This window comes from Pongo pygmaeus, chromosome 8 (assembly GCF_028885625.2).
Source record: "Pongo pygmaeus isolate AG05252 chromosome 8, NHGRI_mPonPyg2-v2.0_pri, whole genome shotgun sequence".
In the NCBI taxonomy this organism is placed as follows: Eukaryota; Metazoa; Chordata; class Mammalia; order Primates; family Hominidae; genus Pongo; species Pongo pygmaeus.
Genome location: NC_072381.2, coordinates 64,324,010 through 64,338,467, shown reverse-complemented (window position 1 = coordinate 64,338,467; position 14,458 = coordinate 64,324,010). Strand labels below are relative to the sequence as shown.

The 14,458-nt window shown below is 43.7% G+C and overlaps 1 protein-coding gene across 1 annotated transcript in view; it reads right to left on the bottom strand.

Moving 5' to 3' along the window:
* Positions 1–14,458, bottom strand: part of POLR3A (RNA polymerase III subunit A) — a 54,193-nt gene that overhangs the window by 38,005 nt on the left and 1,730 nt on the right. The window contains exons 2-11 of the mRNA XM_054435255.2: positions 12,736–12,871; positions 12,290–12,427; positions 11,641–11,812; positions 11,223–11,377; positions 8,817–9,056; positions 8,532–8,694; positions 8,217–8,353; positions 5,822–5,925; positions 4,237–4,378; positions 356–496 (exon numbers count right to left, since the gene is read on the bottom strand). Coding sequence (XP_054291230.1) covers positions 356–496; positions 4,237–4,378; positions 5,822–5,925; positions 8,217–8,353; positions 8,532–8,694; positions 8,817–9,056; positions 11,223–11,377; positions 11,641–11,812; positions 12,290–12,427; positions 12,736–12,871 — 1,528 coding nt within the window. The remainder of the gene's footprint in view (positions 1–355; positions 497–4,236; positions 4,379–5,821; positions 5,926–8,216; positions 8,354–8,531; positions 8,695–8,816; positions 9,057–11,222; positions 11,378–11,640; positions 11,813–12,289; positions 12,428–12,735; positions 12,872–14,458) is intronic.

The following is a 14,458-nucleotide window of genomic DNA, read 5'->3' as shown; positions in this document are numbered from 1 at the left end:
TCTTCCCCTGTAACATCCAACATTGATACTGCTATATTCTTTTCTTACCTTGTCATAACTGGCCCTCATGTATACATTTTCTCCCAGAACCCACATTTATAGGCCAGAAAATCCCCTCAACGCATCTGTTACAGACCCTAACTCATGTATACACTAATTTCCAAGAGAGATTCTTCAAAGGCTCAAAAGAAACCAATAAAAAGAGAGATATATAGGCAGTTAGTGGTCGGTTTAAGAACAGAAACGGCCTGGCTTCTTTGGCATTGTTAGTTGTGGTGGTGTTTTCATGTAAGTTTCCCTTTGCCTCCTTTCAAGGAGCTGTTATGCAAAAGCTGGGCTGTGCCACCCTACATACCCCCATCAGAACAAGGGCCTCTGCTTTAGCTTCTTCTGTTTGAGGAAGATGAAGGTTCATTTCATCACCATCAAAGTCAGCATTATAGGGTGTACAGACACACTCATTAAATCTGAAGGTCCGGTGGGGCTTGACCCTGGCCTGTGGAACACAAAACAAAACAAAACAGGAAGAGGACTTAGGCATTTATCTAAAAGCTTCTCTGTTTTGAAACATTAAAAATGGCTTCCTGGAAAACTGGGCACTGTTAAGAAAGAAGATTTCCAGTATGTTCTGTCAAGTGATATCATTTAGGACTCATTCCCAGCCTGGCCAACATGGTGAAACCCCATCTCTACTACAAATACAAAAATTAGCCAGGTGTGGTAGCAAATGCCTGTAATCCCAGTTACTTGGGAGGCTGAGACAGGAGTATCACTTGAACCCAGGAGGCGGAGGTTGCAGTGAGCCAAGATCGTACCATTGCACCCCAGCCTGGGTGATAGAGGGAGACTCCATCTCAAAAAAAGAAAAAAAAAAAGACTCATTCGAGAAGCTTTATTAGATTGAACCAAAGCAGTGAATTTCAACCAAGGTGCCAATGTGAAGGCTCCCACTGGCCAAGGATGTCATGATTTCAAGTATCAAAAAGATTAACAGCAGAAGTTGATTAAAATAAACCAACTAAATAAAAACCCATGTGTTTATAATGACACTGAAAAAAGAGAAAGTCAAAACAAACAAATAACCCCAACCAATCTAGTTGGAAGTTACTGAGCACTAACCCCCTTTTTTTTGAGACGGAGTCTCACTCTATTGCCCTGGCTGGAGTGTAATGGCGCGATCTCGGCTCACTGCAACCTCTGTCTCCTGGGTTCAAGCAATTCTCCTGCCTCAGACTCCTGAGTAGCTGGGATTACGGCGTTTACTACCATGCCAGGCTAATTTTTATATTTTAGTAGAGATGAGGTTTCACCATTGGTCTAGAACTCCTGACCTCACGATCCGCCCACCTTGGCATCCCAAAGTGCTGGGATTACAGGCATGAGCCACCGCACCTGGCCCTTTCTTTTAAAAAAAAATTTTTTTTTCCTAAGCACACGAACACAGGAGAGCACTAAGTTCTTACTTCCCAAAATGACAATAAAGGACAAAGACTTAACCATTTACACAGCCTTTGCTTTATGAGCTGCACCTCTGGGCAAGCAAACAGACCTAATTAACAAGCGGGTATTTTCCATTGTAAGAATTCTAGGTAATAAATGTGAAAGGAATGATACATTCAAAAAGTGGGGTTCCATTTTGTAGCCCAATAAAATAACACAGGCAATGATGATAAATGAATTAATTAGAATGAATTCATTGCTTGCATCTTGACTTAAACAAACCACAAAAAGACATTTTTGAGACAAATGGGGAAATATGAATATGAACTAGGTATGGACCTGGGAATGCCAAGAGATGACTGTTAATTTTGTTAGGTATGATTATAGCACTGTGGTTATGTAAGTTTTTCTTACAAATGTAAACTGGATACATATTGAAAAATGACACAGATGTGGGTTCATTGAAGAAAAATGGGAAAGATAAAACAAGTGTGGCTAAACCTTGAAAATTATTGCATATAGAGGATGGGAATATGTAAGTTCATTAGACCATTCTTTCTACTTTAGTGTACATTTGAAAATTTTCTTTTTCTTTTTTTGAGACGGAGCTTCATTCTGTCGCCTAGGCTGGAGTGCAGTGGCGCAATCTTGGCTCACTGCAACCTCTGCCTCCTGGGTTCAAGTGATTCTCCTGCCTCAGCCTCCCAAGTAGCTGGGATTACAGGCACGTGCCACCACACCCAGCTAATTTTTTGTATTTTAGTAAAGATGGGGTTTCATCATGTTGTCCAGGCTGGTCTCGAACTCCTGACCTCAAGTGATCCACCTGCCTTGGCCTCCCAGAGTGCTGGGATTACAGGCATGAGCCAACGCACCTGGCCTCAAAATTTTCAAACAAAAAAAATTTCTACTTTTTTTTTTAGAGACAGGGTCTCATATATTGTCCAGGCTGGAGTGCAGTGGCTATATATAGGCGTGATATAGCACACTGTAGCCTTGAACTCCTGGACTCATGTGATCCTCCTGCCTCGGCCTCCTGAGTAGCTGGGGCTACAGGTGTGTGCCATTGCCAGTCAAAAAAAACTAATAATTATATTTTGTAATGTTCCAAAGCCAAGCAAAACATTCCAGAAAGAGAAGGCTTTAGTTAACCCTCTACATTCTCACAATCATAATCCCATAATCACAAACTACTTCTTAGTTATTTCTACTGTTACGTAAACAGACTGATATAATGTGTTCAGACTGCCCCAAAATGAATCTAGGAAAAAATATTACCATAAGAGGCTGCTTAAACACTGTTTGCAAAGGCTTATGCATTAACAGCTTTACAGATATGAGAATCTATGAATATTGAACAAATTAAAGCTGTACCTCATTTCCATTTTAAATCTCCAGAAAAAGGAACTGCTCCTGTTGTAAAACTAAATCACCAAAAAATATGATTTAAGGTCTTAGTTTGAAGACTACTGCAAAGAAAAAATCTTTTAAGCATTTTAGTTGCTTAGTTAATATGCAAAGTTAAATCAAAAGTCAATTTTTCTGGCTGGGCACTGTGAGTCATACCTATAATCCCAGCACTCTGGGAGGCTAAGGTGGGAGGATCCATTGAGCACAGGAGATTGCGACCTGTCTGGGCAATACAAGACCTCAGCTCCACTTTTAAAAAAAAAAAAGAAAAAAAAAAGGCTGGGCACAGTGGCTCATGTCTGTAATCCCAGCACTTTGGGAGGCCAAGGTGGGTGAATCACCTGAGGTCAGGAGTTTGAGACCAGCCAGGCCAACATGGGTCTACTAAAAATACAAAAATTAGCTGGGCGTGGCAGCATGCACCTGTAACTCCAGCTACTTGAGAGGCTAAGGCAGGAGACTCACTTGAACCTGGGAGGCAGAGGCTGCTGTGAGCCAAGACTGCGACACTGCACACCAGCCTGGGCAATAGAGTGAGACTCTGTCTCAAAAAAAAAAAAAAAAAGCTGGCCATCATGGCACACACCTGTAGTCCCAGCTATGGCAGGCTGAGGTGGGAGGATCACTTGAGCCGAGGCGGTCAAAGCTGCAATGAGCCAGATTGTGCCACTGCACTCTAGCCTGGGTAACAGAGTGAGACTGTCTCCAAAAAAAAAAAAAGTCAATCTTCTGCCACACCTATTTTACGTAAGTTGGTGCACATAACACATATACATGTATATGTTTTTGTGAAACCATGCTAGTCACTTTCAAATAAATCCTCTCTTAGTGTTTTGTATGAATATTACGTTGCAAATATTAAAAATTTAATATTAAAAAATATTAAAGCTTCCTAAAAGGAAGCTTGAAATTACAAAGTTTCACTCAAACTAATATGTGAGAGAAGAGGGAGACCAATAGTCATGAAAGCTTGGGCCAGCTGCAGAGGCTACTCACGCCTATAATCCCAGAACTTTGGGAGGCTGAAGGAGGATCGCTTGAGCCCAGGGGTTCCAGACTAGCTTGGGCAATATAGTGAGACCCCCGTCTCAACCAAAAAAAAAAAAACAAATTAGCCAGATTTGGTGGCATATGTCCGTGGTCCCAGCTACTTTGGAGGCTGAGGTGGGAGGCTTGCTTGGGCCTGGGAGATCAAGGTTGCAGTGAGCTGTGATTGTGTCACTGCACTCCAGCCTGGGTGACAGAGCAAGACCCTGTCTCAAAAAAAAAAAAGTTATGAAAACTTGAGATAACAAGCAATTTTAATTTTAGAAGTCCACTGTTTAGCACTGAACAGTCATGGCAAATTTCTACATGATGGAAAATCAAAAAAGCAGTGCTACTCACCAGATGAGCCATAATACTCAATTTGTGCAGTGAGGGCTGCCTATTGAACAGCACCACATCTCCATCGATGAGGTGTCTCTCTACGATGTCACCATACTTGAGCTCTTGAGCCATCTTTTCTCGATTTCCATATTTCAAAAACCTGAATGTGCAACAATAAACATGATCTGTGAAAACAAAGTTCTCTTACCAAGTTTCTCCCTCTTCAGATCAGGATTCAATCTTTAATATGTTATTTCATCAAATCTAAGATGCCTCCATTTTAATGTCATATAGTTTTATGTGCCAAGAAAAAAGCTCTCTATTAAACTATGACAGGGTGGGCGAGGTGACTCACTCCTGTCATCTCAGCACTTTGGGAGGCCGAGATGGGCAGATTGCTTGAGCCCGGGAGATTGAGACCAGACTGGGCAACATGGTGAGACCTCATCTCTATAAAAAATACAAAAATTAGCCAAACGTGGTGGGGTGTGTGCCTTTAATCCCATCTACTTTGGAGGCTAAGGTGGGAGGATCACCTGAGCACAGGAGGTGGAGACTGCAGTGAGCCATAATTGTGCCATCGCACTCCAGCCTGAGTGACAGAGTGAGACATCAAAAAAAAAAAAAAAAAACTATGATAAATTGATCTTAAGATATATCTGGTCAGATGTGGTGGCTCACACCTATAATCCTAGCACTTTGGGAGGCCGAGGCAGGTGGATCACCAGGTCAGGAGTTCGAGACCAGCCTGGTCAACATGGTGAAAACCCGTTGCTACTAAAAATACAAAAATTAGCCAGGTGTGGTGGTGGGTGCCTGTAATCCCAGCTATTTGGGTGACTGAGGCAGGAGACTTGCTTGAACCTGGGAGGCGGAGGTTGCAGTGAGTCAAGATCGTGCCACTGCTCTCCAGCCTGGGTTAACAGAGCAAGACTCCATCTTGAAAAAAAAAAAAAAAAAGACATATCCTAATTTTAGAAATGCTAAAAGCCCTGAGAGCTCAGGTGACACAGGCAATGATCCACTTTATATATTGATTGTATTTGAGACAGTCTTGCTCTGTCGCCCAGGCTGGAGTGCAGTGGTGTGATCTCAGCTTATTGCAACCTCTGCCTCCTGGGTTCAAGTGATTCTTGTGTCTCAGACTTCTGAGTAGCTGGGACTACATACGTGCGCTACCATGCCCGGCTAATTTTTGTATTTTTAGTAGAAAAGGGGTTTCTTTGCTATGTTGGCCAGGCTGGTCTTAAACTCCTGGCCTCAAGTGATTTGCCCACCTTGCCCTCACAAAGTGCTGTGATTACAGGTGTGAGCCACCAAGCCCAGCAATAATGATCCTCTTTAGACTTTAGTATCCATGGTATTTTGTCCTCCTGGATCCAATAACATTACAAGCCTGAGAACAAAGGAGCACTTCATGTATATTCAATGACTGAACAGAGCAAATGACATACCTCGGCTCACGGAAACTTAAACAGATATTTTCCACATGCCAAAATGTCATGCAAACTGTATTCTGGATCGCATTCTGTGGCTGAGTATGACCACAGTGAGCTTTGCCATGAGAAAGTAGTTAAATCCAACTAGATTGGGAAAAAATTACCTTTTCATCTGCGTATGTCTCTGCTGAATGAAGTTTGCTCCTGGGTGAACCTCAGGGCCGTTTTGAACCAGTTTCCTCAAGAAATTGATGTTTGCTTTGTTTACCTTCAGTACAAAAAATACACAATAAGTTACTCCCAGGTATCCAGAAACTAACAAATGATACTGAAATGCATCTTAATCTTTACTTTCCTTGTTCAGATTCTAGGAGAAAGAGAGGCATCCTGGGCAGCCTGCTGCCTATGGTCTTGAGTATAATGTGAACAACAGACTGGCAAACAAGCATCCAGCTTCCAGTGTCAACTCAGCTGTTTGCTCACTGAGTGACATGGCCAATTCCTTTCCTGGTGTTTGGTTTCCTCACTGGTAAAACGGGTAGGCTAGACTGATCTACAGGCACCTTCTGTGATCCTAGAAACAGGTGGCGACTTGATCTGCAATAACTTACCGGGGGCTTATAAGGTTTAAAAGTTGTGACACCAGCACCACAAGCCCTGGTCTGCATTGAATGTGTTCTGGAACCTCTTAAACAATTGTCTTGTGGAACACCATTTTGGAGAAATTAACTCTTGGATCATTAGTAACTCAACTGAGGACACACAACACAAGCTGACCAGGAACATCTACGATCTGGGCTAACTGTGAGTCTCACGGGTAAAGCTATATTCTCGTTAGCAGGCCCTGCAGTTATCTAGACCTCAATTTAAAAAAAAAAAAAAAAAAGTATGGGCTGGGCATGGTGGCTCACGCCTGTAATCCCAGCACTTTGGGAGGCCGAGGTGGGTGGATCACTTGAGGTCAGGAATTCAAGACCAGCCTGGCTAACGTGGTGAAACCCCGTCCCTACTAAGAATATAAAAATTAACTGGGTGTGGTGGCGGGTGCCTGTAATCCTAGCTACTCAGGAGGCTGAGGCAGGACAATCACTTGAACCCAGGAGGTGGAGGTTGCAGTGAGCTGAGATTGTGCCACTGCACTCCAGCCTGGGCAATAGAGTGAGACTCAGTCTCAAAAAAAAAAAAAAAAAAAAAAAAGTACTAGCTGGGCACAGGGCCCTGTAATCTCTGTGACTTGGGAGGCTAAGGTAGGATGATCACTTGAGGCTGGGAGTTCAAGACCAGCCTGGGCAACATACTGAGAATCCCATCTCTAAAAAATGTTTTTTAAAAATTAGTTAGGCATAGTGCTGTGCACCTGTAGTCCTAGCTACTCGGGAGGCTGAGGCATAAGAATGGCTTGAGCCCAGGAGTTTGAGGTTACAGTGAGCCATGAGCACACTACTGCACTTCGGCCTGGGTGACAGGGCGAGAGTCTGTCTCTTAAAAAAAAAAGCCAGGCCAGATGCGGTGACTCATGCCTGTAATCCCAGCACTTTGGGAGGCGGAGGTGGGCGGATCATGAGGTCAGGAGATCGAGACGATCCTGGCCAACATGGTGAAACTCCGTCTCTACCAAAAATACAAAAAATTAGCTGGGCGTGGTGGCGGGCGCCTGTAGTCCCAGCTACGCGGGAGGCTGAGGCAGGAGAGTGGTGTGAACCTGGGAGGCGGAGCTTGCAGTGAGCAGAGATCACGCCACTGCACTCCAGCCTGGGCGACAGAGCGAGACTCCATCTCAAAAACAAAAACAAAAAACAAAAACAAAAAATAAAATAAAAGCGTTTCTGGGTATGTAGCAATAGCCTTAAAATGTTCAAATGCTTTGACTCAGTGAATGTAAAGTTTTAAAAATAAAAAATCTATCCCAAGAAAATTAACTACGGATAATGTTTACCATTTAGTTAGTTTAAAATATGAGGTATGAACCAACATAGAAAAGTGTCTACTTATTTTTTTTTTTAAAGATGGTCTCACTCTCACCCAGGCTAAAGTGGATTGGCGTGATCTTGGCTCACAACCTCCACCTCCCATGCTCAAGCAATCCTTCCACCTCAGTCTCCCCAGTAGCTGGGACCACAGGTGCCTGCCACCACTCCTGGCTAATTTTTTGTATTTTTGGTAGAGACAAGGTTTTCACTGTGTTGCCCAGGTTGGTCTTGAACTCCTGGGCTCGGATGATCCACCTGCCTTGGCCTCCCTAAGTGTTGGGATTACAGGCATTAGCCACCATGCTTGGTCAAGATGTTATTAATTGGAAAAAAAGTTGCAAAAAAGTATAGCATATATATGAGTATATACACATGAAGCTAGAAACAACTGTGGCTGCAGATGGTTTAGAGAATATACACCACCATATATGTATAAAACAAACTGGGAAGACACATACACTCATATAAACCAAACTGTGGGTTGAGTGGGTTACTGGGGACTTTCTACTGCCTGTTGTTTGCAATACCAAAATATAATGTAAAAGACTGAATTTAAAACAAAGAATTGAGCAGCTGAGTGGTCACTTACCTTCTCAGGAAAAGTTAGAATTTTGGCCACATGAACTGGCACAGCTACCTCATCAATCCGGAGGTTCGGGTCAGGCGAGATGACTGTTCTGCCAGAAAAATCCACTCTCTTTCCTGAGAGATTTCCTCTAAATCGACCTAAATAGCCAAAAAACATGTCATAGGTCTCCATGGCATACCATGTGCTGATGGGAACAATAAGAACAGAGAGATTGAGGAAAGCCTGTGACCTCCAATCAGAGAAGCTGGACAGACACTCCACAAAAAGGAACCAAAGAGAGTGGGCCGGCTTCTGCACATCTTGTGGGAAACCTACCCTGTTTTCCCTTCAGGCGTTGGACGAAGCCTCTGGTCCACTTCTTGGGTGCCATGTTGAGGGGAATGCCCGAGAGCTCACTGTTAATGTAGAGGGCACACTGCAGCTGCAGGAAATCCCAGTCCTCCATGATCATCTGGGTCTTGGCTCCTGAGATCCGATGCTAAAACCAGCACAGCCCAAACAGAAACAAACCTGGTCAGTTTGATTTTTCTCACATTTTCTTGACCAGAAGTTTTTGGATAGATATACTACGAAGCTTACAAGTAAATGGGAGGCACTGACCTTTTTAATAACATCGTTTAGGAAAATGATTTCTGTCAGTTTCATTGTCAGATCATCTTCATTGGTGCCAGACTTCAAATCACTCACAACGGAGGGTCTGATACACAAAGGAGGCACCAAAAGTCGTGTGAGAATCAAATCAGACGGCTTTCCGGCTTCTGGGTTCATCAGAAGTAGAGGAACATCTTCAGCTGGGATTCGTTTAAATAAATTCAGAACTACTAAGGGATTCAAGTTTTCCTATGGAAAGGAAGAAAGGCAGAAATGGAGATACTATGTTAGTTTTCCATAGCTTGGGCAAGGTTTTCCTTCACTATGTTTTCTAACCTATCTGTCACTAAGGATAAGTGACAACAGAGATTTCTATGGATGACACGCTATGCTTCAAGAGCCTTAAAATTGTGTATGTCTTTTATTCCAATTTTTCAAGCCAAAAATTCCACTTCTCATAATTATTCCAAGGGGTGTAACTTCAGAAAGGAACACAAAGATTTAGCTACAAGAATGTTCACAAAAGCTGTTTTTTGTTGTTGTTGTTATTTTTTATCCATGTGACAGAATAGGAAAGTAATAAAAGCTGTTCTTAATAGTGAAAAGTTGGAAATAGCCTGACAGTTTATTGGCTAAATAAAATCATGGTATATCCCTATGTGGAAAAGCAGCAAGCCATTGGGGGGAAAAAAGATACTAGACAAACACAGCAATTGACATAAAAAATGTCCGTAAAATATTGGTAGCTGGAGGCTGGGCGTAGTGGCTCATGCCTGTAATCCCAGCAATTTGGAAGGCCGAGGCAGTTGGATTACCTGAGGTCAGGAGTTTGAGACCAGCCTGACAAACATGGCGAAACCTCGTCCCTACTAAAAATACAAAAATTAGCTGGGCATGGTGGCACACGCCTGTAATCCCAGATACTTGGGAGGCTGAGGCAGGAGAATCACTTGAACCTGGGAGGCGGAGGTTGCCATGAGCCGATATCACGCCATTGCACTCCAGCCTAAGCAGTAAGAGCGAAATTCCATCTAAAAAAAAAAAAGTGTTACTGGCTGGGCGTGGTGGCTCATGTCTATAATCCCAGCACTTAGGGAGGCTGAGGTGGGTGGGTCACCTGAGGTCAGGAGTTCCAGACCAGCCTGGCCAACATAGTAAAACCCTGTCTCTACAAAAATACAAAAATTAGCCGGGCATGGTGGTGGGCACCTGTAGTCCCAGCAACTCGGGAGGCTGAGGCAAGAGAATCTCTTGAACCTCGGAGGCGGAGGTTGCAGTGAGCCTAGATCGTGCAACCGCACTCCAGCCTGGGCGACAGAGCAACTCTGTCTCTAAAAAAAAAAAAGTGTTACTGTTAAAAAAGAACTAAGGTAAGCCAGGGTGCAGTGGCTGACACCTGTAATCCCAGTACTTTGGAGGGTGACGCAGGAGGATTGCTTGAACCCAGGAGTTCAAAGCCTGGGCAACATAGCAAGACCTTGTCTCTACAACAAATTAAAAAATTAGCTGGGCGTGGTGGTGTGTGCCTGTAGTCCCAGCTACTTGGGAGGCTGACGTGCGAGGATCACTTGAGCCTGGGAGGTCGGGGATGCAATGAGCCTTGATCACACCACTGCACTCCAGCCTGGGAGACAGAGCGAGACCCTGCCTCAAAAATTAAAATAAATAAATAAACAAATATATAAAATAATAAAAAGAGAGAACTGAGGTAAAAACACAAACAAGGGGCCAGGAATGGTGACTTGTGCCTGTAATCCCAGCACTTTGGAAGGCTGAGGTGAGAGGATCTCTTGGGCTCAGGAGTTTGAGACCAGACTGGGCAACATAGCAACACCCCATCTCAATTAAAAACAAAAGCAAAAACAAAAACAATTAGTGTTACAAGGCCAGTCCACATTAGCCTTAGTGCCAGATAAACACTGTTATGGTCAAATAAGAATTACTGGAGAGCTGGCCGGGCGTGGTGGCTCACGCCTGTAATCTTAGCACTTTGGGAGGCTGCGGCGACTGGATCACCTGTGGTCAGGAGTTCGAGACCGGCCTGGCCAATATGGGGAAACTCTGTCTCTACTAAAAATATAAAAATTAGGTGGGCATGGTGGCACATGCCTGTAATCCCAGCTACTTGGGAGGCTGAAGCAGAAGAATCGTTTGAAACTGGGGTGCACAGGTTGCAGTGAACCAAGATTTGCACCACTCACTCCAGCCTGGGTGAAAGAGCGAGACTCTGTCTTCCGTCTCAAAAAAAAAAAAAGAAAAAAAAAAAAGGAATTACCGAAGAGCTGTCAAACCTAACTGGACCTCTCATTTTGGAAGAAAGTGGGTGTCTAGGGGTGGGGCGGAGGTGGGGGTGGGAGTGTGCGTGTGACGTGCGGAAGACGCAGGCAGAAGGCAGGCGTGCATTCTCAGGCTCACCTGTGCCCTTCCCAGGAGAGGCTCCACTTCTTTATTATGTTCAATGGCTGTTTCAAAAGACTGAAGAAAATTTGATACAATGGGATCCACCACTTTTTTGTTGGTCTTGTATTTCTCATGAATTATCTTCAGCAATCCACACTTCTTTACAGTACCTATAAGGGTTAGTTTATTTACCAATAAATAAAAAATTAGGTTCTCAGATTGGCCAGAGGTTGTAGTTTGGTTAATGAAATTACTGAAACTACTATAGCAATGAAAGATGAGAGGTCCATTTCCCAATAGGACATCAGTTGTTGGGCTCTTAAGCCTTATAAGGAGAAAAGCTGACTCCTGAACATTATGTAAACCTAATAAACTAAACAGAAGACAGTGAGTGAAAAGGGATATTGCTTAGCCTTCTGTGCATTTCACTCACCATTAAAAGCGCCACAGTGATGGCAGATGTTTTTCTTTCGGCACTTGTCAGAGATTTTCTTCTTCAGTCCTCGTTTCTGAAGGTAGGTCAAGCCGGGCCTCTTTAGATAGTCCAGAAACTGCTTCTTCTCCTCTTGGGACAGCATGATGTGGCAGCAGGTTTTGCAGATCATCTTTTTCAAATTAAGCAAGACAGATAAAAGCATAAGGGAGAATGAAAAATTATTTTCTTTTAAAAATGCCATCGCCCTGTCTTGTACCCTTAACCAAGTGACCATATACACAGATCTGCAAATGGCTCTATACTATGGATATGCAGAGAGGAAGCCTGTGTTCACTAGATTAGCAGTACTCATGGCCAGTAGCCAGACTTTGTTAACTTTATTTTTTTCTTTGTGCTATTCTGTATTGTTTGAATTACTACTATTATTTTTTTAACAACACGTTATCTACCATCTTCTCAAGGTAAATAAACAAAATAAATAATTCTTGAGTGATTTAATGTAGTGTGAGATGAAAATATTATGTATTTAGTATAAAAGAGTCCCCTAGATGTATCCCCCACCACTCACAGTTCCTAAGTTCATTCCAGTGTCCCTGACCAATCACTCCAGAATTTATGTCTTGGAAATCAGCACCTGTGTGCTTACCTGTAAGATGCCTATGACTGCTCTGAAGTACCCTACATGAAAACACGGCAACTCCAGGTCGATATACCCATAGTGGCCTAGACAGTCAGCCAAGTTTTTCCCACAGGTTTCACATGGACGATCCTTCTCACTCGTACCCTTTGAAAAAAAGCACACCCAATGATCAACACAGACTGCTGGACAGGAAAGAGTGCCCAGCCATCATGCCTGGCCAGGTGACCCAGAATCATTTCTTTTGCTTTTTAAATTTCCTTTCTGAGATCACTTCCCACTGTTTTTCTTTCTTTTCTAATTTTCATGACTCAGAAGGAGTTCTTGACCTACTCTGGTATGTGCAGGGGCAGTTGAGGAGATGGAAGGAAGCCCCTGCTCCTTTCAATCTGGTAAGTCACCAGTTTTATCAGCAGGGCAAGACACAGGTACCAGGAGGGGTCAGTGGGCCTTACCATCCTATGGTCGAGCACCCCATATAGCAAGGGGGCATGTTGGTTGTCCTGGCTGTACAGGTTCTTACTCACAACTTGGATGTGCGCCTGCTGGCGCATCTCCTCAGGTGACTTCATTCCAAAACAGATGTGGCTTCTGGAATGGGAAGAAAAAGGTGAAAATTACAGCAAAATCTGTGACCAAAAATGTCTATTACATACATAGCCCACCATAACCAATCTATCCTTCCAACTGTCTCCACTGGCTTTTCCTACCAGTATTAAATATATTCAACCCTCTCTCATTTTTCCTTCACAAATGTCCCTTCATCTTACTGGAATCCAGTTTCTACTCTCACCATCAAAGGAACAGTGCTCACCAAGGCCACCTAGAAAACCTGCCTGCTGCCGAATCCAATAAGAATTTCCTCATTTTACCTCTGCAGCACTGGCGGCACCCTGCCCAATCTTGAAGTGCTTTTCTCTCGGCTTTGGTGACACCATACACTCTGAGTTTTCTTCTTCCCTTCTCTGGCTGCTCCTTGTACAGTCTCTTTTGAGGTCTTTTCTTCTACTGCTATCCCTTAAATATTGGTGTACTGTACCACCTAGCATTACAACCTTCATCCTCTTCTCATCCTACACATTCTCCTGAGTGATCATGCCACTCACATACATGTTGATGTCTATCAAATCTATCTCTATAGGCCAGCTACTGCTACCCAACTGGACGTCTGTATAGACACCTCCTCCTGGACAGTTCCACCTAGATATCTCATAGGTACTTCAAACCCCACACATTGAAAACAGACCCCAATACTTTTTCTCCCATGTCTGTCCCTTCATTCATTCTTCCAACAAATTGGCTATTTCCTATGTGCCAGGCACCATCCTACAGGCTGAGGATACAGATTAGCTAAGACAGACAAGGTCCTTGCCAACACAGAGCTCACAGGTCAGGGTGGGAAAGACAGAACACAAACAAACAAATATACAAATGTGAACAGATGCAGAAGTGATGTAAGCAGTAGAGTCTGAGGAATTACTTTATGTTGCATGGTCAGAAAGCCTCGCTGTAAAACTGACAATCAGAAGGAAGAGCATCTGAAGTGGAGAGAATGACTAGGGCCAGGGTCCTGGGACTGGTACAAGCTTGGCATTTTCAAGGAACCAAATGAAATCAGTATATACTGGAGCATAGAAAGCTAATGGTACAACATGAAGTCAGTGAAGCATGCAGGAGCTAAAGCATGAGGGCTTGGGAACTTTGGTAGGGAATTTATTTAAATAACGTAAATGTGGCCGGGTGCGGTGGCTCATGCCTGTAATCCCAGCACTTTGGGAGGCCGAGGTGGGTGTATCACGAGGCAAGGAGATTGAGACCATCCTGGCTAACATGATGAAACCCCGTCTCTACTAAAAATACAAAAAATTTGCTGGGCGTGATGGCACACACAATGGAAAGCTGCTAGAGGATTTTTTTTTTTTTTTTTTTTTCCCGGAGACAGAGTCTTGCTCTGTCGCCCAGGCTGGAGTGCAGTGGTGCGATCTCAGCTCACTACAACCTCCGCCTCCCGGGTTCAAGCGATTCTCCTGCCTCAGCCTCCCAAGTAGCTGGGGTTACAGGCATGCGCCACTGCACCCAGCTAATTTTTGTATTTTTAGTAGAGACGGGGTTTTACCATATTGGCCAGTCTGGTCTTGAACTTCTGACCTCATGATCTGCCTGCCATGGCCTCCCAAA